At 31.4% G+C, this 25,253-nt stretch overlaps 3 protein-coding genes across 13 annotated transcripts; 2 read left to right on the top strand and 1 right to left on the bottom strand.

Annotated features, from left to right (window-relative positions):
• The first annotated feature begins 8,058 nt into the window (after positions 1–8,058).
• Positions 8,059–10,154, top strand: LOC129322413 (uncharacterized). Its single transcript, XM_054968741.1, has 2 exons — positions 8,059–8,160; positions 9,585–10,154. The coding sequence occupies exons 1-2, from the start codon at positions 8,059–8,061 to the stop codon at positions 10,152–10,154; spliced, it is 672 nt and encodes a 223-aa protein (XP_054824716.1).
• A 2,468-nt stretch (positions 10,155–12,622) lies between these two features.
• On the top strand, positions 12,623–13,892 carry LOC129321269 (uncharacterized). Its single transcript, XM_054966986.1, has one exon. It carries the CDS (start codon positions 12,851–12,853, stop codon positions 13,643–13,645), a length of 795 nt encoding a protein of 264 aa, XP_054822961.1. The 5' UTR covers positions 12,623–12,850; the 3' UTR covers positions 13,646–13,892.
• Positions 13,893–19,288: 5,396 nt separating this feature from the next.
• On the bottom strand, positions 19,289–24,575 carry LOC129322254 (AMSH-like ubiquitin thioesterase 2). Of its 11 annotated transcripts, none has more exons than XM_054968446.1 (10): positions 24,383–24,575; positions 23,764–23,993; positions 22,689–23,622; positions 22,430–22,519; positions 21,911–21,973; positions 21,744–21,818; positions 21,194–21,256; positions 20,285–20,337; positions 19,739–19,846; positions 19,289–19,648 (listed from the first exon to the last, which is right to left on the bottom strand). In XM_054968446.1, the coding sequence occupies exons 3-10, from the start codon at positions 22,971–22,973 to the stop codon at positions 19,618–19,620; spliced, it is 768 nt and encodes a 255-aa protein (XP_054824421.1). In that variant the 5' UTR covers positions 22,974–23,622; positions 23,764–23,993; positions 24,383–24,575; the 3' UTR covers positions 19,289–19,617. The 11 variants fall into 11 exon arrangements, with proteins under 11 accessions (XP_054824421.1, XP_054824414.1, XP_054824418.1 ...); XM_054968439.1 differs by having other exon boundaries at positions 19,289–19,846; positions 23,764–23,831; positions 23,927–23,993; positions 24,383–24,572; XM_054968443.1 differs by having other exon boundaries at positions 19,289–19,846; positions 23,764–23,837; positions 23,927–23,993; positions 24,383–24,572.
• Positions 24,576–25,253: the final 678 nt, after the last annotated feature.

Raw genomic sequence — 25,253 nt, forward strand, 5'->3', positions numbered from 1 at the left:
TAATACACCTTACCTGTTCTAGATCTCTTGATTTTCTTTCCCTACTCTTGGCAATCTTATAAATATTTTGCTCTCCTTCCTTCGTCTCAAGGTTCTTATAAAATTCTTCAAAAGCTTTGGAACGAGCTTCACCCACAGCTCTCTTAGTTTCCTTCTTAGCCATACGGTACCTCTCCCAATTTTCCTCATTGTTACACAAATGTATGGCTTTAAAACAGTTCTTCTTATACTTGATTTTGTCCTGTACACTATTATTCCACCACCAAGACTCCTTATCTCTCGGACCAGAACCTTTCGATTCTCCCAAAACTACTTTTGCAACCTCCCGTATCTTTTTAGCCATATCCTCCCATATGATGTTAGCACTTCCCTGAGAATCCCAAATTCCTTTATCCAAAAGATTTCGCTTGAAAATATCTTGCTTCTCACCTTTTAATTGCCACCACCTAATCTTGGTGTTACTACTTGTCGACGTTTTTGGATTTTACTCATAATACACACATCAAGGACTAGGACCCTATGTTGTGTCGTTACAGCATCTCCAGGGATCACCTTACAATTTTTACAAAGTTTTCTATCTGTGTTCCTAACCAAAAGAAAATCAATCTGCGACCTTGAGGCTCCACTTTTGTAAGTGATGAGATGCTCATCTCTCTTCTTGAAACAAGTGTTGGCAATCTTAAAATCATACGCCAATGAGAAATCAAGAAGAGTTTGCCCTTCATTGTTTAGCTCTCCAAAACCAAAACCACCATGCACCCTCGCATACTGACCAGCTTCCCTCCCGACATGCCCATTAAAGTCTCCTCCAATAAAAATCTTTTCACTCTGTGGTATGTGTCGAATCAACCCCTCCAGATCCTCCCAAAATAATTCCTTAAGACTGGCTTCTGTCCCGACTTGCGGCGCATAAGCGCTAACAATATTAACAGTCTCACGTCCAATTATCATTTTTAAAGAAATAATTCTGTCTCCAATTCTGCTAACTTCTACAACGTTCTTCTTCCACTCCTTATCTATAATGATGCCTACTCCATTGCGTGCACTTACTTTTCCTGTATACCAAAGTTTGAAACCTTGAATATCCTTAGCTTCTTCTCCACGCCATTTTGTTTCTTGCAAGCAAAGGATATTGATTTTCCTTTGAATCATAACCCCTACAACCTCTACAGATTTACAATTTAATGTCCCAACATTCCAAGTACCAAATCTAATTTTGCTCTTATGGACTAACTTCTTTAGCCGCGTGCGTCCAGAATGACGCGGTAGCCCTTGCTCATTTAACACTACATCCGGGCGCCGATGCAGCGGCTCTAACTCACTTATCACTGTACTCGAGCCATGCAGCGCGTTACTTACGGGCAACGACCTAGCATTAACATTATAACGTCTATTGTCCATGTTCATGATAGATTCAACAAATTTTTACATTGGCTGTTGATGGCCTAACACAACCCTCCTCCTTTACCCGGGCTTGGGACCGGCTATAAACATAGGCGGAGTTGCAACTAGCAAATTAATATAAGTAAATATTATAAAAAACCTAACTTTTATTTTTCATAACTAAACATTCAATATAAGCAAAAACACTATACAACACATAATCCAGTGTTTTTAATAGGGTATTTTCACAATAATGGGCATGTCATGAATTTCTTAATTCACATGTGAACATCCACATGAACAAGTAAACCATCATAATTTCACAAACAATAATCCACTATAACTTAAAGTTCAATAAATAAGTCAAATTATATTAGTAAACAAGTCAGGTTATATCAGCAGCCAAATCACAACTACAAAGTCTAGAGAACAATCCTACCATTACAAACAACACACTTTTTCATAATGTAACATCCTAAATTGTTAATAATAATTTGATTACAAAAATTAAGGTTTTATTGAGGAATGTATTTGAGGACTAATGACATCTTAAGGTGACCTTAGGAAATTAAATTGTAAGTGAGGTTATTGAGGTTAAATTATATGCTTAGATGTGTAAATAAGATTTAAATTGAGACTAGGATGATATATAGAGGTTAAATAAGATCTAAGATAAGTATTGGGTCAAACTAAGCCCAAATATTTGGGCTTAAAGTGAGATAGCACTTTTTATGCCTTAAGCTGTATTGCATGATGTACATATTATGACACATAGTCATAAAATTTAAATTCATTGTTATGTCATATGATAGAATGACAGAATGAGTTTTAGTGAGGTTCTATGCTAGGTTTTTGTAGAGAGCATTAATTGTGCACAATTTTGGGCTTTAAATCATCAAGGTAAGATTCTTAACTCTTCCCCCATCTTCTTCTCTTCATTTCAAGTAAGATTCCACTTTGGTTGTGTTAAGGCTTTCATTTTTTAAAGTACCCAATGCTTAAGTTTGAATTTTATGGATATTTTAGAGTTAAATAAGTTTATCTTAAGTAATTTGAGGTTGTTTAAGGTAATGTGAGGCTTTAGTCCAAAAACCTTAGGTTGTTTAGATGAGTAAATATTGACTTCGGCTATGTAGATATTAAATAAATGATTAGGAAGCATAATGTGCATGATTTTGAGTCCATTTGAGTAAATAGAAAGTTGTGAGAGATTTAGGATGGTTTGATTAATTAAACTAACCCTAGGATTAGGGTTTTGTTAGCATGCTAACACTTTGATAGTATTAAATGATAGTGTGTTAATCATAATTAGTATTATAATGTGTGTAGATTGTGATATTGACATTGTTGGAGGTGATGATGGACTTGTTCCAGGAGCTATTATCGCAAGGAGTAGAGGAAACCATTATTAATGTGCAATTGTGTGTGCTTTATTGCTTGTTATATGTATGTTTTGTTTGGAAATCAATGTATATAAGAAAGCATGTCTTATTATTTGAAAAATAATTGCCAAGTGGGATGATTTATGTACATATGTAATGATATACTAATGTTTAAAAATGATTCATCTTTAGATATATATGTGAAGTTGTTTGATTGTTTATAAGTGTGGCTTGTCGGGATTTGTTTGAAAAAATATGTACGTTTGGGTATTTTGTCTGGAGATATTATCTTGCAATGTGATAATCCCTTATTGAACCCAATGAATAGCTATTAACTTTGGCCAATCTACTTTTGGCTAGGTGATTTGGTTCCAAGCACAGAGTTAGGAAGGATATCAGGTGTTGTCATACTAAATTATAAATTATTCAGTTTTCATTTAAATATTGATGGTTGGAAAGTAAGTTGTATGCCCTACTTAACAATCGCATGATTGATTGCATTGCATGTATAGTTGCATATTAATTTTGGTTATTGAGACTTTTAAGTCTCATTCTTTATTGTTAATATCTTTATAGGAAATAGTTTGATCGGAGAAGTACCAAAAGTGTAGTTAGTGTGAGTAAACACCAATTTGGCCATGGTGGTCCCTTTTTGGGTTCATTACGTATAAGTGCCAGCCTTAGGGCATTTGAATTGTTATTGAGTACATGACTCATCCATTTCGATGAAAACTTGTAACTAATAGCCTTTGTGTTGACTTTTGTGATGTTCATGGATCTCCTAAGAATGAATTGAGATTTTTAAGTCATTAGAATAAAAGTTGTTTTATTACTTAATATCATTGCATTTCATCTAATTAACTATGTTGAGTAGCTATAACTCAACTATGAGAATTTTACATGCATGTGTCAAGTTATGATGGTTTAATTGTTGGTTAGGTTGAATTTGAGTTGGTCAAATGTTCCACATATTGGTTGAGGCTTTGGTTTTGGTTTAGAAGTATTTGGTGCTTGGAAAAGTGATATTTTATACCAAATTATGTTTTGGTGGACAAAATCCATGTATGATGGAAAACAAATTAAATCCATTAGCTAGATTTTAAAATGAGCTTCATGTAGACACTTGAATTACTCAAATTGAAGTCATATGTTTAGCTATACGCTTTGAAAGTTTAAATTTTATGATAGTTTTTGCATTGTGTTAATACAGCATTGTGCTCCATCGTGCATGTCCTGTGAGCTATTACACATGTCATAGAGAAGGCAAAGTGGCTTCTCTGTGCCAGATACTATGGTGCTTGACACACATGCAATGACACATGACTTAACTTTATAGAAATGCCCTGTTTTTAGAAAATTTATTTTTAGAATGGTCCCTTAGCAACTTTTACTCCTTTAGAACTTAGTTTTTGGACAATTTAACCCCTAGAAACCATACTTCATGCTTTAATACATTATCAAAAAATGCATTGCCAATAATTATCATTTTCTTTCAATGGAATCCTATTAGGTACACTTTAATTTGGACATTTCCTAAATTACCATGATAGAGTTATTTGATTATGTTTGATTCTTTCTACCATGATAGATTCTTATCTACCATATTAGTAAATTATTTTTTTAAACTATTATGGTAAACACTTTTCTATTACACTAAGTGTTTAATAACTTTAATTGAGTTAATTAATTATAAATGTGTGAAAAATCAATAAGGAAAGTCAGAATGTTACACATAGCACTACATTATAGTGTTTACATCACAAAGTCCATTTAGGCCATGGGTAGATTTGAATCCAAAAAATTTAACTTTCAACATGAATCAATGTATTTATCATGATGTAGGATTTCTTCAAGCCATTTATATTTTTAAATTTTGGTTTCTTCAACCCAAACCCATAAAGAGAATCTTGAGATGATGAGAACGATGCCTATCACAAAAGAGCTTATTGAATTCAATCATTTGAACTCTATTCCCTCCAAGTATGTGTGCCTTTGATGCTTAGAAGATTCCCATGATCAACTTTTCTAAACTTACCTCCTACAATTCCATGGATACAGTGAAAGCTCAAGGATACGATAAATACACCACACCTTAAAGCTTCAAGGACAAGGATTTTGATTGAAGGGAGATAATGAAGAGTGAGAAAGAAGAGATGAAGTAGAGGAGATAAGATTTGATCAATTAATTTTGGGAGGGGTAGATAGGTTATTTCACTGAAAAATATAATTGTAAATAAGGCTTTTGGCCTCTAGAATAATTTCAAATTTCATTAGACCTTAATTGCAATTTTGTTGCTTCTAGGAGCCATGAGTGCAATTCTCCCTAATTTATTCCTTAAAATGTCTTCTTTCCATTCATGCATTCAATAATACTCATCATTTTCTTAACTGTAAGGTGAGCTAAGTCTTTCTGTCTACTCCTAAAATTTATAAATTTAGAAATTATTCATAAAATTTTGTAAATTATCTTATATTCCCTCCGTCTTATTATAAGACAAAGAAAGTAGTTCAGTTTATGCTGAATAACGAAACTCCTACATAAATAATTAATACTATATAATGTTTTCTTTTAAATTATATTTTAACTTATATTGTTTATTTTCCTGGTCAAACTTATTTTGTTTATTTGTGTTTAAAACTACCTATTGGTTAAGAAAACCATTGTACAACTACAACCTCCAATCCCTATTGTAAATCATATTTTATAAGTTTTTTATTATTGTAAATATAAGTCATATTGCAAAATGTCTAAGTATTAAGTTTTACTCTCACGAGTGCTCTTTGTTAAAAATTGTTTTGCGAACTCTCTGTTTTTTTTAAATGATGTAAATATTCAATGAATCTAAAATTAAGGTTACCAAGGGGCCACTTGCTTTGACTTATTTCATAAAAAATTACTTTTTTTTAAATTATTTTATAAGTTTTTATATGTTTGTTTAAACTTTTAAAAATAATCAGAATAAAAAAAATAAATTTATAATTATTTTAATAAGCTACTTTGAGTAATTTCTGAAAATAATCTAATATGATAGATAAAAGAGAGAGAGTTTTATATGAAAATATCATAAAATTTAAAAATAACTAACTGATAATCACTTTTTAATTTTTGTCACCAAACATAAGATAATGCCTGTTTTTTTATAAAATATCTATAAAATAAATCTCTTTTTATAAAATATCTCTAAACTACTTAAAAATTACTTATTTTTAATTTTAAACAAATGAGCCCTAAATCAAGGTTATTAAACTCACAAGGTTAAGTAAACTTGTGATAGGAATGTAAACTCGTATCGCAAACTCAAATCGCAAACTCATAAGAGTTTACTTCTATTAACAAATAGTCATTGACATATGATTGTAATTTAATTTAAATATATTAAAAATATAAATTATTAAAATTAAATTCATCTACATTGATAAATTATCATATACAAGACATAAAAATTTTACAATAGGAGAACTTATTTTTGATATTTTTTTCTTTTTTATTAATTTTAGTTTGCATTTCAAATTTTTTTCTTCTTTGAACCAGGTTTTATAACTTTTATAAACTAAATTTTTATAGTATATACTTAACTCGCTGAATTCAAAAAAAAATTGACGAGCTTAACAAGTTTAATCAAGGTTACATCTAATCCAAATTTATGAATTAGTTGACATGATTTTGTAAGTTAGAAACATAAAAATGATAAACTCAGAGGTAAATTTATGAGTTTAATCAAATTTATATCTAGTCTGAGTTTATGAGTGAGTTGACACGATTTTATAAGCTGCAAATGTAAAAACGTTAAATTCACAGAGTCAACTTGAGAGTTTGACAACTATGCCCTAAATATATTAATACTCTCTCCTATCTAAAATAAATGTAAATTATCATATATAATATATAAAAATTTTACAATAGGAGAACTTATTTTTGATATTTTTTTCTTTTTTATTAATATTAGTTTGCATTTCAAATTTTTTCTTCTTTGAACCAGGTCTTATAATTTTTATAAACTAAATTTTTATAGTATATACTTAACTCGCTGAACTCAAAAAAAAAATTGACGAGCTTAACAAGTTTAATCAAAGTTACATCTAATCCAAATTTATGAATTAGTTGACATGATTTTGTAAGTTAGAAACGTAAAAATGATAAACTCAGAAGTAAATTTATGAGTTTAACCGAGTTTATATCTAGTCTGAGTTTATGAGTGAGTTGACACGATTTTGTAAGTTGCAAATGTAAAAACGTTAAACTCGCAGAGTCAACTTGAGAGTTTGACAACTATGCCCTAAATATATTAATACTCTCTCCTATCTAAAATAAAGAAACTTTCAAGAATAATTCATGTATCAATAAAATCATCATTTTTTTGAAAAATGTACATTGTTTTTCCTTTTAATCTTCAATCTCAATTATCGAGTGAGAAGTAATAATTTTACATAAAAATCTAAGTTAATAAATATAATGTGTAAAATGAAAAAGTTATACAATTATTAAGTTGTTCATATTTTGGATCAAGATTAGTTTGAAGAAAATGCTTATATTTTGGATAGAAAGGAAGAAGTATCATATTTTAAAATAATAACTAATATTGATTTAATTTTTAAAATGATCTATAAATACTTTTTTTGTTTTCTCTTCCTTTTGAAAAAATTGTTCTCTCCTTGATATTAGAATTGTACTGAAGGACTAAAAAATTATGGTGCAAACAAATAAACATATGGTGTAAGTATATGGCCATGAAATTTCAAGCCTATCTACTTACCCATCATGTTTGCTTATACCAGGTACTTTTATTCTTCAGTGCAATTTTGACTCCAAAAAAAAAATTTGGGAAAGTGAATGTTGAGCATGTTTGGATTGCATTCTAACCTTAGTTAGAACAGGAAAAATTGAGGTTAAGAGGTAAAATGTTAAAATTATCTTGTTTGGATTGGCAAAATTTTTGAACCTCAGTTGGCATGAAAACACATGTTAAGTTAGAAGCTCACTGCCCTAGCTTTTCCTTCTTAGCGTTCACGTTACTACCTGTTAAAAGCAATAAATGCATTTTAAATTCTGATGCTTTCTCTCTCTTATCTTCTCTCTACCGAGCTGTGCTTAGCTTCTTGTGCGTGTTGCTTTTATTCCTATGACCTCCCCATCTGCTCCAAACCACACACCTCAGATCTTGTGCAAAGCTCTACACACCTCAGATCTACCTCCTTTTGTTAGTCATTTGCTCCCTCTGGCCGATCTCTAGCTCTAGTCATCTGCTTCCTTCGATCGATCTCCTACTCACTGCCATCCTTTCTAGTATCCACCATGTTCCTGCTTCGAAGTGCTTCTTCTTCTCATTGCCTCTCAATCTCTACTATGTCCATCGGATCTGCACTTCCCATCATCGAATCTTGCTCTCTATTGCTTGTCTCTGCCACGTAATGTCCTTCTTTTTTCATCTCCTTCTTTGCTTCCTTCCTGTTGTGCTCTGCTGTTCGTTCTTCAAAGATTATTTCTACATTAACCTATCATACTCTACTGTTCCAGAATTGATAATGCTTGTTATCCTTTTTATGTTCCATCCCCTGTTTCATTTATGTTAGAGCAGAGGAAGACTTGCCATCTTTTTTAGAACTCAAGTTATTGGTTTTTGTTTTCTTGACCTGTCATGCTTTGCTGTTCCAAAACTTATCTATGCTTGTGATCCTCTTTACTTTCCATCCCCTGTTTCATTTATCTTAAAGTAGAGGAAGAGTTGTCATTTTTTTTTGGAAAACTTGAGTTGCTGGTTTTTATTTTCTTGATCTATCGTGCTCTGCATGCGTGCATATAACATAAGTATGAAAGACTGATAATGCTGTTATAATGCTGTTATTTATAATGTTGGTTTTTATGGCCGATCTTCTACAACTCAAGTTGCTGTTATTTATAATGTTGTTAGACGAATATAGAAGCTTGAAATCTAAAAGCAATCCCCTGTTCATTCATTTAATCCCTGTTCGTTTATTTTTTGGTGAGTTGAAAGCCTCATAATATTCTTGAAAAGGCAAAAACAACTTCCTGAAAAATGCATGCATGCTGTGCAAATTGATTCTATAGTGCTGTACAAAAAGGCGAAAATAGCTTCTTGAAAAATGCATGCATATCATGTTTTTAATTTATTAATTAGATATTTATTTTGTTACAATTTATTCTATTATTATTTTCTTAATTTATTCTTTTAAATTTTAAATATTCTAAAATCTGTTTCTTAATGTCAGTTTGATAGGATAAGAGAAATTAAGAGTTAGCTGGGTTTATTAAGAGAGATGACCATAGCTAATATTCTTGAAACCTTGAGATCTGATTACAATCCCTTATTCATTTTCAAGGATATATATATATATATATATATATATGTAGAGATATTTATTAATTTTGCATGTTTGTGATGGCTAGCTAGTCTATAGAACAATGAATAGCAATAAAGGAAAAGCTATGTGGAATTCAACCTTGACAAAAAATTTTATTAAGGAATACTTAGAGCAAGTGTATAAGAAATAAAGGAAAGGAACTGATTTTAACAAAAATGGGTGGCAGGCAATAATCGAGGGGTTTGAGGCAAAAATAGGAAAAAGATATAAGCGAAAGCAACTAAAAAATAAACTAGACAATATAGGGAAAAAATGGAACATATGGCATAAGTTGTTTTCAAGTGAAACCGGCTTAGGATAGGACAGTGACAAGAATACTATCAATGCTCTAGATGAGTGGTGGGAGCGAAAAATCTTGGTATGGATTAGTTGTTAAGTGTTTTTCATATTAGAATTTTATTTAAGAATTTTAATTGTTAGCTACTTTAATGGTTGCAGGAAAATCCCCTCTATGAAAAATTTAGATACAAAGGCTTGAGATTTGCAAGGGAATTAAGCTTGATATTCAAGGATATCCCAGCAACTGGGGAGACACTTTTTATACCATTTGCTACCCAGACCCAATTAGAGGATGATGATGACGAAGATGTGTACCACCCTACTATTGACCTTCAAGAAGGCTTCGATGATAGTGAAGATGAGCTAAATTTATCTGACACCATAGTACCTATTGGGGTCACTGATGAGCTGTTGGGCTTAAATGTCACCACAAATATCGGTGAAACTAGTGGTGACAGAAGTCAAGGCAAGAGAAAGAGGGTTGTAGGCATTGGTAGGAGGAAAAAGCAAAAAGTCTTTGCCTCAATGAAAATAGCAGATGCGATGAGTGAAATATCTAAAGATAATAGAGCTAGAATAGAGACAATGAACAAGATTTTGGCAAATGACATAGAAGTTTCTAAGGTTATGGCTCACTTAAATGGACTCCCAGAAGTTTTTGGTGATAAAGATTTGCATTGGAGATGTATCAATATTGTTATGTACAAGCCTATGCGAGATGCTTACTAGCAACTTAAAGATCATCCTAATCACTTGGTCAATTAGTTGAAGCACCAAGTCTACCATCTACCAGATTTTATTTTAAAGAATACATCTGAATGAATTTTTATCTAGGCTTATGATGACGTGACTTGTGTTTGACTTATACTTGTTTTATTTTGACTTATAGTTTGCTATGCAAATGATGACTTGGTTTATAGAAAATATTTAACTATTATCTAATGCTTAACTTATGCTTTATTTTTTATGTTGTTGAATGATATTTATATATTATTTTAACTTAGGTTTAAAAATCATGGAAGATTCAAATGAATATATGTTATGTTGGAAGGAAGGTTGGGATGTAAATATGGCTCACCAACTACTTCCATTGTTACAACAAGATATAACTGAGCAAGAAAAAATATGTCAATTAATTGGTGAATATGTGATGCCATATGTGTGTAAAGAGCCACGAAGAACTAGCAGGCAAACAGGGCAAATGTGGGTCAATGAGATTTTAAAAGGTTATCCTGATCGTTGTTATAAAATGTTTTGAATGGAAAAACATTTGTTTAGACAACTGTGTGTGACACTAGTTGCGCTTGGTCTAAAGAAATATTAAAAAAATGGTGTTGAAGAAATGGTTGGAATATTTTTAAATATAGTTGGACATGGAGTTGGTAATAGGATGATATAGGAATGATTTTAGCATTCAGGAGAAATCGTCCATATAAATTTTTATAAAGTATTAACTGCTTGCTTTAACCTTTCCAAGAAAAACATAAAGTCACTTGATCCTTTATTTTAACGATGTCATTCAAAAATTCAAAATGATCCATGGTATTGGTCATTCTTTAAGGATGCTATAGGAGCAATTGATGGCACTCATGTGCCATGCATGGTTAGTATTGCTAATCAAATCAAATTTATTGAAAAAAAGGGATATACAACACAGAATGTCATGGCTGTATGTGATTGGGACATGTGTTTTACTTTTGTCATTGCAGGATGGGAAGGTATAGCTCATGATGCTCGAATATTTGATAGTGCCATATCAACTCTTTCAATGCATTTTTTGCATCCACCTCTAGGTATATTTTATTAAAGTCATTATAATTATTATTGCATTGATTTAATGTTGGTCAAATTTACAACACTTCCTTTCATTTAATAAGTAGATATTATTTGGTTGATTCTAGTTATCCAACACTAAATGGATATTTTGGTTCATATCATTGTGAACATTATCACCTTCCAGACTTCAGGCGAGTTGCAGGATTTGCAAACAATAATGAGATCTTCAATTATTATCATTCAAGTTTGAGATACACTATAGAAAAAACTTTTAGAGTGTGGAAGAATAGGTTTTCCAAATTTAAATATAAAATATAAGTTTAAATTGTTTGTGCAACAATGGTGATACATAACTTTATTAGAAGAAATTCAATTATTGACGAGCAGTTCATACAAGATGAAGATGAAAGTGTAGATGTCGAGGAGGAAGATACCGATATTGGTGAGGCATCTTCATCAAATCTACCTAGATCATTAAGACAGATGCAGCGTGTTTGTGAGATAATTAGAGATCAACTTATAAATCATATCAATTGAATATTAATTTATTTTAGGTTTTCATGATTGAATATTTAAAATATTGTACCTATTAGTTGTGATTTTAAATTTAATATTTTTTACTGATTAGTTAGTCAAAACAATATGAATATGCTTATTTAAGATTTAATATTTAAGATAAAAAAATTCATGCTTATTTTTTTCATCAAATATCTCAACTGGCTTTTGAATTAAATCATCCAAATAAATTTTAATTTATCTAACTGACTTTTAAAAAAAATATCCAAACATAAATCACATTATATCAACTAACTTTTTTTAATTTCAGTTTGCTAACCTCAATTATAAATTTTTTAATCCAAACACACACCGAGTAATAGTTTTAGTTTTTTTGGAGAATGATAAAAAAATTTCAAAAGAATCAATTAATTTAAGTTAAATTTTAAGTGTTAAATTTTAAAAATTTACCAATCTATCTCTCAATTTCGCAATTGCATTATAATAAATTTATAACTTATTTTTTAAATTTTAACATGATTGAAGAATAAAAAATTATTTTTTAAATTAAAATTTAAAATACAAGTTATAAATTTATCACAATAAAATTTAAAAATTAAGATATTAAATTATTAATTTTAAAAATTTAATATTTAAAATTTAAATTAATTAATTTTTTTAAGACTTCTATACCCTTCCAATTTTTTAGAGTTTTTGAAGTTGCGGCAAACACCATTGGCGAAGTAAAGAAGCAGTTCAGTCGGATGACGAAGCTCCCGCGTGAACAGTTAAACACGTGTTGCGAGTGAACGCATTAGCATCTCTTCAACTTCAATAAATATTAACTCCTCAACACTAAAAACCCAAAATTCTCAAAACAATAAAAACCTTTATCTCACTTAGTTAATGATTATCCCATTATTAGCCACCTTAAGTACACTCTTAATCACTCGCTTTCCCAATCTCAACCACCTCCTCAACCCCCCAAACCAAATTCAAAATTCACGAACCCCACACCTTTTTATATATACACGTACACCTTGTTCCTCTCTCTTCAATTCAATTCAATCTTCACCTTCTCACAAAACATACACAGTTTCAGAATTCATACTACAAACTGAAACAAATTTATTTACCTTTCATCAGCGACGATAATGGCTTCCGTTTTAGCTTCTTCTTCTTCTCCTCCTGCATTATGTGATTCTGTTGATGTTGCTGCGGAATTCGCACTCGATTTTAGCGCCAAGCTCAGGATTGAGGAGCCGGGTTTGAGTGTTGTGGATGAAGAGGAGTTTAGCTTTGTTTGTGGGGATCTCTCTGAGACTTTGGCTTCTGCTGATGAGCTTTTTCACAACGGCCAGATCCGCCCTAAGTTCCCTTTCTTTGTCGACGAGTGCGAGGGTGGTTCACCTCTCCGCCCGCCTTTGAAGAAGCTCTTTGTGGAGCGGCGGGACATTTCGTCGCCGGCGTTGGAGGACTCTGAATCCATAGAATGGAACAGAGCTCCGCCGGTGAGATCGTACTGTAGGTGGTCGAACAAGAAGACCACGGAGGTTTTGAACCAGAGGTGCGAGAAGAGTAATTCCACGGGATTCTCAAAGCTCTGGAGGTTTAGGGACTTGAAGCTACGGAGCAACAGCGACGGGAAGGACGCTTTCGTGTTCTTGACAGCGAGCACCAAGAAGCGGGCTAGCTCTGGCACGACGGAGGCCGAAAAGGCCGTGAACGTGAAGGGAAAGGCGGAGAAGATCATTTCCGGCGAGGGAAAAAAAGACGCCGTAAGGAAATCGAAGAGCAAAACGGCGTCGTGGGGACCAGAGAAACACTATGTTATGATCAGAGCGAGGAAGGAGGGTGATAGAAGGAGATCATACTTACCTTACAGGCAAGATCTGGTAGGGTTCTTCACCAACGTGAACGGATTCAGCAGAAATGTTCATCCTTTCTGAGTTTTCGATGCAACGTTATCGAATGAAGCAAAGAAGAGATTGGAAAACTGATTAGTAATTTGTAAGTAATTAAGTTTTTTTTTTTTTTTAACCTTCTCAGGTATAGGAATCTAACTTTGATTAGGAGGATCTTTCTTTAGCCGAAGGAATTGAATCTTTTAGAAGAATTGAGGAAATTTTTTTTGCTCTTAACAAGAGTTTGTAATCTCCTCAATGATCATGTAAATTCAGTACTCCTGAGTCATTAGTAACTTATTATCATGTGCTGATGATATTTTATTACATCAAATCAGAGAAATAAAAAAAAAATGGTCGTTAAAAAGTTCATAATTTTGTGTTGGATCGTGTTATTTAATTTTGACATTTTAATGTTTTATGCTTGGTATTTTTTAATACTTAATTAGAAACATTAGCGATAAGACGAACGTCGTGCTTAAAAAATTTTTAACATTAAAAGAGCCATACTTTAATGTGGTTATAATTAAATGGTAAACAATGTAATTTATTATTTTAAAATATATATTTTTAATTGAGTATAAAAACTATGCCTAAATTTTAACCATATTTTATGCCATTTGTTTGGGTTAAAATCTAATTTGGATAGCAAGTCCAACCATTTAAATTAAAAAGAGTAATTTTGGCCCAAAACTTTACCTAAAACTTTCAGGAAAGAGATGGTTAAGGGAAAAACTTGGTTAAGAAATGTTCCATCTCAACAAAGTAAGAGCGGTGGAAGTTATAGGAAAAATTGCAACTAATAACCATAAAAAGTAAAGCATGGAATCATGAAAAAATTATTACTTTATGCTTATAAAAAATAAAAATAAAAAGTCACTAAACACACAAGGGCCTTCAACTCTTCCACTCTACAGACACATTTTTTCAACAACTCTCAAGTCTTAATGGTTCAACAATTGAATTCCAAAATTTACTTATTCAATACAAAAATCTTAAATTTATGTCATCCCTTACTTTACCCGGCATGGCTCATTTTATTCTTCAATAAATTTGATATAGCACCCCTAACGTGCCATACATTTAATAGAGATCATTGGAACTTTTTAGTAACTAATAGAGCACTAACTCCTAACAAAACAATAATAACAGCACTAATGCTTTTCCTTTCAATTTTTCAGACTTTTTCTTTTATCGTTATTAATATAATATTTGTTCTTGCCATACTCCATTTTTCTTCCTCCATTTCCTTTATTTTTAAACACTTCTGTTTGAAAACATTGTGGTAAAAAACCACAAGAACTTATCATTTAATTTTAGAAGTCAGGAATATCACATTTTTTGAGGGCACATTTTTCTAGCACACCTACACACAGAAATAACAACGGAAAACACTGTGTTAGCATCTTCATTTGAAGATTCTTGTATTTTATACTATCTTTATTAATTTTATTTTTATTTATAAAAATAAAAATACTCTTTTGAAAATAATTATTGTTGTATTTAAATTATTAAAATAATAATAATAATAATAATAATTAAGAAAGAAATCATAATTTTAAAGTAACCGGTATTTTGGAATGGATGTAGAGAGATTGAATCAAAACCAATTTCAATTCCTCTCATTTAATAATTGCATAGGAAATTTAGATAATGCTTGGCTCACAAGAAAAAAAAATAGGAAAGAGAAAAAAATGAGAGGAGAGAAAATAAATTGGAGTAATTTTCTCTCTCTATATTTGACTAAGAAAAAGAAAATGAGGATGGAAAAATTGTAAATTTTGTATGAAAAATAATAACATTCTTATTTCTAAAAATATTTATATATAATAAAATTTAATATTTTAACATATTTATATAATTTTATTATACATTATTGATTGAATAAACATATAATTGTAAATCATTTTTCTGATGTTAAAAAAACCATCATTTTGCTTTATTTTAAATTTTATTTCTTAAATTATTAAATATATAATAATTTAAATTCTAAAGTGGAGAGAAAATTAGAATAAAAATAGAGGGAGGCTAAAAAACAAATAAAAAGATTCATGTGTAAATTTAAAATTAAGTTTTTTCTTCAAAATCTCTCTATATTTATTATTTGGAGAGAAAAGTTAAAGATAAAAACATATAAGTTTTACATATTATTTTTCTCTCAAATTTCTTTTTCTCTCATTTTTTTTCCTCTTTAGTCAAATAAGAAAAATGTCATTTTCTTTCTCACTTTTCCCCCGCCGTAACACAGCATAGTAGTTATTATTATAACAAATGTAGACATTTAACATGATGCAGTTTTTTTTTAAACCACCGATTCCAATGTAGTAGGCCAGTGGTGCATTAAGAAAGTAAGGAACCATTTCACCAAAAAAAAAAAAAAAAGTGAGGAACCATAAAAATGAAAATTTTAAACCATCTTACGCCACTTTAGTCTTTATTCCACCCAATCCGAAAAAGCTCAAGAAGCTAGAATGGAATTATAAAATATTACTACTTTTTCTTTCCTCCTAAAAACGTTCAACGATCAAAATATGATAAATCTTGATGTAATATGAACTTCAAAATTTGAACTGCAAGTCGACGATGAAGTTTGAATGAATGAAGTGCACCGACCAAATTCACAAAAGGGGCCGTCCTCCTAAACTTTTCTCAGTTGTCTGATAAAGATGGAAAGGTTCAGACTCAGTCACAAGACACAACCTCCAAACTACTTACAATTATTGTAGTTTATGCTCAGCTTCTTATTTAATATACTCGTTTTAATTTAATGATTTATCATTTACAGTTCATTACAAGCTGTTCCTAAGATATTTGTTATTAACCTTTTATGGAATGAGCATTTTATTTAGGTATTGGTTATAACCTTGTAACCTCATGACTTTGTTTTTGTACCACTAAAAAAATAATAATACAATTTTCTGTTTATTTATTTCTGGCATCATTCTCAAGTGAAATTGTCAAAAAATAATAGACTTGTCATATCTAGCAAAAATCCATAAACTATACTAAGGTAACATTTGAATTGATAGATTTAAATTTAAATTTAAAATTTAAAATCTCATATTTCAAATCTCATATGTATAATTCATATATTCAAAATTATTTGTTAAGATAGTTTAAAAAAAAGTCAAATGAAGAGAGATGAATTGAGATTTAAAAAAAAAAAAAAAAATAAAAAATGATGATATATATATATATATATATATTTTAATCAATAAAAAATAAAAAAAATATACGAGTAATAGAAGCATCAATGTTAAAAACATGAAAAAAAATGAAGCATTTAAAATGATTAAAATTTTAAATAAATAGGTCATAAGAAAAATTTGAAATTAAAAAAATGTAATAAGAGATAGATTTCCAAATCCATAAAATTTTGTTTATGCAAATGAGGGATTTAATCTAGATCCAAATATAAATTTTTGTTAATCCAAACACACCATCAAGATTTTTCTTTAATTGTCCCTTAGAACGCCTAATATTCGGCTAAGCAGCCCATTATTTTGGAACGATTCTTAGGGTTATAAGGAATCCTGCTTCTTTGCTCTATATTTTAATACAAGGCCACTAAAACAATTGCGTAGGAAAAATGTACTAATTTAGATCATTGGCCAAAAAGATCTCTACGCTCCGCAGGTAGATCATTGAAGATTAATATCAAGACCTTCATGATGAGGATGTTAGACGAGCCAATCTGTGTAATCGTTTGCTTTCTTAAAGCGTGGTCTCAAATGATAGTCAATTTTTCATTACAAGATCCTTGTTATTATTATTATTATTTTGGGGACGGATTTGAAGAAAGGATGGATTCAAGAGTACTCATTTTGGATGAGACCAAAAGCTTCCATAAAGTTAAAATACTTCCTCTAATTTTATTTATAAATTACTTCTAGCGTGTTTCATCAAAAAAAAAATCTTAAACTTCATTAACTTTATCTTAAAATTTATTAAGTTTTTACCTTTGTCCTTAATAAATATTTTTAAATTTTATTATTGATATTTTTATTCAAAGCATTTAATAAGAACAAAAATATAAAACAAAGCACTAAAAATTAACAAATATCCTGTAAATAGGATCTTTTTTTTTCTTTATCCTATAAATAAGACCAAAGAAATAGACATTAACCTTGGACTATGGTCAGAGTACTCCTTCTTTGCTCTTTAAAATACAGATAGTAGGAATATTATGAGCAACGATGTTCGTGGACCAGGTTTCGATATTTCATTTTAATTTTTTTAGGAAAATCTTTATTTATATGATCCTTGCAAGTCTATGGCTATGTTCATATACCACTTTCACACGGCATGATTCGTTAGAACATATTTTTTTGAAAAAAGAAAATTATTTTCCTGGTATCAGTCCTCACAAGCTGTCATCCTCTTCTTAAATCACACAAGAAATGAGATTGATGTTTTGCAATAGCTATTGCAGAACTGGACATCATAAGAGGGGAAAAACAAACAACAAAGTAATACAAGAGAGACTGAGAGAGGACAGGAAAAAGAGAGAGGATATACGAATTATTTCACGTGTGGGGGAGAGGTAACAGAAACAATCTCTTCCTTTATTTGGTTTATTAAGATATATATATATATATATATATATAGTATTTACCATTAATATATCCCATTTATATTCAATCATATCAATATACCTTCATTTCTATATTTTAAATTTTCTAGTATTTACTTGCAAATATACTTTATTTATATTTAAAAAGATAGTTTTGTACAATTTCTATTATTATTCATAATATAAAAATTGCAATCATCTCATCCAATTGAACCAATAAACATTAAATCAATATCTCGACTAATTTACTAAAATATTTTACTTATATCTAGTTTGATCATAATTTAACTATAATTTTGATCATTAATCATTAAATCAATGCCTTGATCAATTCAATAATTACTCCAATTTTAAGTACTTTGTTATTCATCCTGGTGAGTGATACTGTGAGCACCAAATGGTTCGATGGCATGTCATTTTCCCTCCCTCCTTTCATTTCATCACTCAACCAATAATAGACGGTGCGCTAATGGCATAACATGGGTCCCATATAATTCCTTCCCTCCCAATCCTCTTCTTTTACTTCTTATCTATGCAAACCAAAAAGAAGAAAGATGCTCTGAATCAATCTTTTCCTTTCCCTTCTATTTCACAAATACAATATATTTACAAAAATCCAAAAATTTTCTGAAGTGAAAAAAAAATTATGTAAAAACATACTCACTCTTGTCCTTAATGCAAGACACATTCTAAAACAGTTTCTATGATTCTAAATATAAGACAATTTATTTTTTTAAAAAAGTCAATAGCATCATATGTCATTAATAATTGTGTTGCAGATAGAGATAATAAAAGGAAAAAAAAATTAAATTTAATTAAAATAGGTTCATTTTAATTGAAGGATAATCTTAAAATGTAGTGATAATTTTTTATAATTTTGATTATCTAAATTAATTTTGACGACTTGTTCGTAATCTGTGGAAACTAATTGGAAGTGTCTTAAAATTAAGTATTATAGTCTTGGAAAATCTGATGGCTCACTTCTAACATGTATGTAGGTCCCATGAAAATATGGCCCACCATCGCCCCCCCCCCCACCCCCCAAACCTCTCTATCCCGTCACTTCAGGAATCCATATTATATTACTATTTCTCTACTACCAGGCAAAGCCATAATGCTGAGGCAAGCAGATATATAAAAGAAACCCTTATGTAGTCTGCTTCTCACAACTAAAGTTCAGGTTGGTTCCCCAGTGGCACAACACAATACGGACAAAGACTATGAGTACAGGTGCTAAACCCACTTTACTTCTTCAAGTCTCCACCTACGGAACTGACATTTTTTTTTTTTTTACACCACCTAGTACCTGCTGGCTATACAAAGGACCAATAAAAGCCTATCAAATGGGATGCCTTGATGAGCTTTTATTGTCTCCTTGGAATAAGTTATATATGCCAAAATGTTACACGTTTGCTGAACTAAAAGAAAGGCAAGTTGTTTCAGGTCACCTCTGTCCGTGTGTCCGAAAAATAGACCTGTGTTATGAACAAAGCCATTTTCAGCGCAAGTCAAAGATTTCAAACCTCATATTGGAGTTTTTGTAGACATTGGAGCATGTCTCGTACATGGGATTTCCACTATCTGGGTCTTTGTGGGCATGAAATCCTGTATCTTGGCAACCTTTAAGAATGCTCATTCCATCAGGGTCAGTTATCCGGAAGAGTCCACAGCTCCTGAGCAAATGTCACAGAATTGCGACTTGTGTAACTTAATCATGGAAAGAAAAGAACCCTTAAAAAATTCAAAACTGGTGTATTTGTACCATTGAAAATTAACGTGGTCTTGGTATAACATAGCTCGTACAGGAAGAGGTTTACAATGGTTCAAGGGAAACTACAAGAAGCACTTCACTATCATAGATTTATAGTAGGCCCAAATTACTAGTGAGATTTAAGGGAACACATGATGACAGTTTTTCTTTTTTTCAAAATTTACTACACTTTTCCCAATTTTCGTTTTCTTGCACTTAGATGCACATTGGATGTCTATTAACTGCATTTTAGATATCTATTTTTTTGGTCCTAAAATTCCTCCGTGCCACCTTCAAGCCGAAAGGATAAGCAACTAGTGAAATTTTGACTAATATGCATAATAGAAGACAATGATCAGACCTTGAGGTGTCTTTAGGAGCCAGGACAATGGCAAAAGCCTCAGGAACCATTACCTGAAAATATAACACAAAGTCTTCATGCTTGGTCTACAAGGTAGAATTCAGATTTTTGTTTAGGTAAACATAAATAATTCAGAATTTTGAACCATTTTGGTGAATGGTTGTGTGCATTATTAACATTCAACTAGACGTTGGTCTCATGCATATGCATTACGTAAGAGTTTGAAAAATGAGTTATAATATTCATGATTTATGAATAGTGAGGCTTGATATACATTTTATATTTTCTATCATTTGAATATTGATATCAAACAATCATCACCAATCCATTTTCTTATTAACAACAAGCCTTATCTCACTAAATGAGGTCAGCTACATAGATCTCACGACGTCATTTTACTCTATCATCAACCAAGTTTTTAGTAATATTATTAACTAAGAAGGAAATGTGCGCGTGGCACCCATTTTCTCATTAAATCAGAAGGAAATGAGTTGCAATAGCAAGTCATCAGATAATAAGGAAAAGTTTCAAGATCTCACTCAAACTCTAACCAGAAAGATTAAAAATAACTTTGATCATTAACTGCAGCATAAAACAACTGAGAAGGCATGTATTTCCCACATACTATTTTTCATCCTATTAGAGTTTCTGATGGCCCTAATTCCTGCTCAATCACCCAGTCACAACGCTAAAATATATATATATATATATATATGTATGTATGTATTAATAATAATAATAATAAAAATAAATCCTTCAGTGGTGTTAACGATAAGTTTGCTTTAATTCTAGCGCTATAGTATTCTGTTAACGTAATGCTTCTGAATTCTGAGAGTCATATGAAACTGAATAGCAGGACAACAAAAAATCTTCTACAACAAACAAATCAGAAGCACTACGATCAGTCACCTGATAAGAATATTGAGTGTGCAGATCCACGGATGACATGAAACAATTTTGAGAAGGATGGGTCTACAAGTTTGCAGAATAAACACAAGGGTTAGACATATGAAGCCAACAGGAATTTCTAAGCTCATGTAATGGTAAATAGTTCAGAAGCCTCAAGAAAAAAACTGCCTTTTGTAAAGAAATGTGATGCTGGCAAAGTTGAGGTCTGATGCTGACTGAAATTTAACAAATTTTCACAGGAATTTATCCCTGCTTAATAAATTAATTAATTTTCAAGAGATTGAAAAGCCTTAGGTGATTCCAACAGATCTAGACTTTTAGAATGCCATAGCCCATACCATGCTTAAAATAGCAGGTTTGGACACCAGGATGGTTTAAGAGGAAGTAAACAAAAGCTGAGATGGCAAATGATGTCAAACTAACAGCAGGAAATATAATTTATGAACAATGTTGTCAACATTGGACCAGAAAAAACAAGAAAAGAAAAAAGAAACACCATTATCAACATACAAAACTTTATTAACAAAGCAAAAAGAAGAGAGAGAGATACATGGATCCATCCCACAGGTAAAAGGGATCTCTCATTTAGAATTGCAAAAACTTCCTCCTCGTTCATAGCCTGACACTGGCATTTAGTGCAGAAAGTCAGCAACAAGCAGTAGTGATAAAATAAAATAAAATAAAATACCACTGTAAAAGTAGCTCTGAGATACTCACAGAACTGGAAGTTGATTCCTGCTTCGGTATTATCAGTGTGGTCATGTAGAGGGTTCCCTTTGCCTGGATGGTTGAAAGAAATAATTAATGTCAATTTCAAATTTGAAAAATAATTCATCAATCTAGTTACTACAGTTCTTTTAAAGAAAGTACTAGCTTGTTTCAGTCTGTAAAATGTCACCACATACATAAGTGCAACTAACTACACAGTATAGAGGGACACGACATCTTACCAGCACTCTAATTTATAGTTAGTGTATATCTAAAAAAAAAATACATGGAAATAAAAGATATAAAAGAGAGAGAGAAATTTCAGCTATAATCCAGATTGACGGATGGCTTTAATATTTCCCTGTGTGTGTGTAGAGAGAGAGAGAGAGAGAGAGAGAGAGAGAGATTTTAGAAATAAAGTAATTCAGCAAGAGATATGAACAATTGTGCAGTTTAAACCTTTTATTAAAGGCTGTGAGAATTTCTGATAAGACAGACAATAAGTTATGGATTTATATCGACTCTTACACGAAAACCACCTAGTATACCACATGTTTCCAGATCCTTCTCTGTATTTTCTTTAGCAAGCTCAAGAAAGTCCTCCATTAATCTCATTGACTGAAAAATATGGAATGAGAACGTATTAGCTACCCATACGCAGCAACAGTCATGCACTCAAATAGGTAGTAGGTTCTGGTAATTATTTACAGATAAAGCCTCGCAGTTTGCAAAATTTGAAAATTATATTTATACAGTAGGGGCTTAGACATGCACTCTAAGTTCTTACAATATGTACATCTCGCATGGTCTTAGATGAAGTTGACTCATTTCCTGACTCTGGGCGTCCATGTTCTGAATGAAAAGCTGTTACATGAGAAGTTTCTGTATCTTGAGGCTCTCTCTCCACAAAAGAGAGTACAGGAGAAGGTGAACACTTGGTAACTTTATGATCTATGGAGTATTGAATAGCTTGCTTCATGGAAACTGGATAACAAATTTCCAGCTGACACCAACTACTTGAATCCACAATTCCGGAAGATGAAATCCCAGCTACTTTTTCATCAGTACTCATTATGCTGCATTGCACCCTTGCAGAATAAATTATTGTATGGTGAAAAAAAAAATCTTATTATACATAGATAACTTGTGCATATTGTTCTTGAAATTGTAGAACAAATATGCATTCTCTGTCTCCTAAAAGCCCACAAAAGGAGAGGAGGAGGAAAAAGAAAGAGAAGCTGGAATTTAATATGTTTAATCTATTTTTTCTGCTGCATCACACTTTCTAACCTGTCACAAAGATCTCCATAACATCAAAGAGAAGAGAAAATCTATATGTAGGATAAAGAAAGAAAAGAATGTTAATACGATTGCAGCTATATCATGAGATAATTTATATCATCAGATGCAGACACCATTCACAAAAAAATCTTGAAGGACATAATGGACCCTTCCATTTTTATGTAGATCAGCCTAGCAGAGGCAATGCTCAAACAATTATTAGATCTTCCATTTACAGCGCAAGAAGGAGGCAGGTAAGGGTTTCCTTTCTATTAACAAGGAATAAGTATGATACCACTACCTTGACACGACTTACACTCTCTTCAACAGGCTCCGTGCACATCTAGAAGATTGACAATTGAATATTCACTTGTGTAGTTTTTGAAGGTACAGAGACTCAAAAGGAGAGATAATCTTCACGATTTAGCTCACAATTCCTCCTATGTGAAATCGAGATGTCATTGTTTCAAAGAATCAACATACATTAAGTACAGATAAATAAATCCAATAATGGGACTGCATAATTTACACCAAATGAAATTCAGCAATATTGCCAGCTACAAGTGTAATATCAACCAGACCTTTAATAAAATGAAGTCAGCTCATGCCAACCCACCGGAAATGTTAATAAGGGATTCGGCCTCTGGTCCTACAGCTACACACACAATCAATTATCTGTTCACACCATTCTATTTTAGAATGAATTCCAGTTTGTAAAATTCTTAGTTGACGAAGATGACCCACACGCATAGTTCCCTTCAATTATTTGTCCTTTTTAGGCGTAATCATGAAGACCTTCCTTGCAATCGCTCTATATCAAAAGAGAAAATCAGAGAGCAGGAAATTAGTTAACTTGTGACGGTGAGGTTTGTCTATTCGTACCCAAGACAAAAGATTTTGCTGCCAAGATAAACCATCAAATGGAAAAATCGCAAGAATTTGTTCAGCCTCTATCATCTCGAGGTAAGTTTAAAGGAATCCCGCACTCATCAAACAGCAAGCAAAGCAGGAATTTAGTAGCATAAGATCAATCAACCACATCAGCTTATGCAGAAAATGATTATCATAAAAGATAACGAGCCGCAGAAATTCACAATTTTCAGCTCTAAGATCGACACCCTTCTGACGAAAAATTCAACAAGCCAATTGAACGAGTAAGAAAATAATAAGAGCAATTAGAAAGCAGAATAAGTAGTATACTGATGAGCCAAAGAGGAAGAACGTTGCGCCTTTGACTGATGAATAAGCTGATTACAGAGAAGGAAAAGTATGTGAAATCAGAAAATCACGAAGGAATAAGGATGAAGCGAAATGCAATTGTTGAATTATGTACGAGCTGCGAAGCACGATGGCGTGCTACTGAGTGCTGATGGCGCAAACCGCACCTAAACAAGACAGCCACGTCACTCAAACTATGCTGATGCATTTCATATTTGAATTAATCTTTTTTTTTAGTATGTCTTTGGCCAGAATTTGATTGCTATAGCTTGTATATGGAGATGATTTGATTTTGCTTAATTTGCAATCCTTCCGGATAAATAAATAAATAAATATGTATGTGTGTTGGATGAATGAAATGTTTCTCATTTAATTTAATAATACTTAGATCTAATGTGGTATATTTGATAACAACATATATCAAATGTCAAATAATCAAATAATAGTCTCAAAGACGGAGTTGACTCAGTAGAATTGGATGGATTAATTGACATCTTGACATTTTAAATTTTAAAAGTTAATTAGAAATGTCATTATTTATATTTCCTTATCAAACGCATGGAATTAACTTGAGCCAATTGGGTAGATAACTTGACGCCTCAATATCTTGAATTGTAAAATTTAATTAATAATGTCATCTTATTATACTTTCTTATCAAAATGAAGTTGTTTTTTAAAATAATTTCCAGAAGATAGAAATAATATACTTGTTGATGATGTCTTTAATTGTTGGGTTAAAGTGCAAAAATACCTACCAAATAGTTGATTAAAAGCATTTAATAACTTAAAATGAGAAAAAAAAAGACAAAATATCCATAACATTATCAAAGTTAATGTAAAAGTAACCAAACCT

The sequence above is a fragment of the Prosopis cineraria genome, unplaced genomic scaffold (assembly GCF_029017545.1).
Source record: "Prosopis cineraria cultivar Desert tree isolate PC_DT_omini unplaced genomic scaffold, ASM2901754v1 PC10, whole genome shotgun sequence".
In the NCBI taxonomy this organism is placed as follows: Eukaryota; Viridiplantae; Streptophyta; class Magnoliopsida; order Fabales; family Fabaceae; genus Prosopis; species Prosopis cineraria.

What these genes read in the sequence shown, in the direction of transcription:
- LOC129322254 (XM_054968444.1), bottom strand. Translation starts at nt 22,973, where the DNA reads ATGAGTACTGATGAAAAAGTAGCTGGGATTTCATCTTCCGGAATTGTG. An exon ending in ACACTCAATATTCTTATCAG is followed by an intron (nt 20,338 to 21,193) that starts GTGACTGATCGT and finishes TTATATTTTCAG; the next exon opens with GTAATGGTTCCTGAGGCTTT. An exon ending in GCTCCTAAAGACACCTCAAG is followed by an intron (nt 19,847 to 20,284) that starts GTCTGATCATTG and finishes ACATTTGCTCAG; the next exon opens with GAGCTGTGGACTCTTCCGGA.
- LOC129321269 (XM_054966986.1), top strand. Translation starts at nt 12,851, where the DNA reads ATGGCTTCCGTTTTAGCTTCTTCTTCTTCTCCTCCTGCATTATGTGAT.
- LOC129322413 (XM_054968741.1), top strand. Translation starts at nt 8,059, where the DNA reads ATGTTCCTGCTTCGAAGTGCTTCTTCTTCTCATTGCCTCTCAATCTCT. An exon ending in AATCTTGCTCTCTATTGCTT is followed by an intron (nt 8,161 to 9,584) that starts GTCTCTGCCACG and finishes TAATGGTTGCAG; the next exon opens with GAAAATCCCCTCTATGAAAA.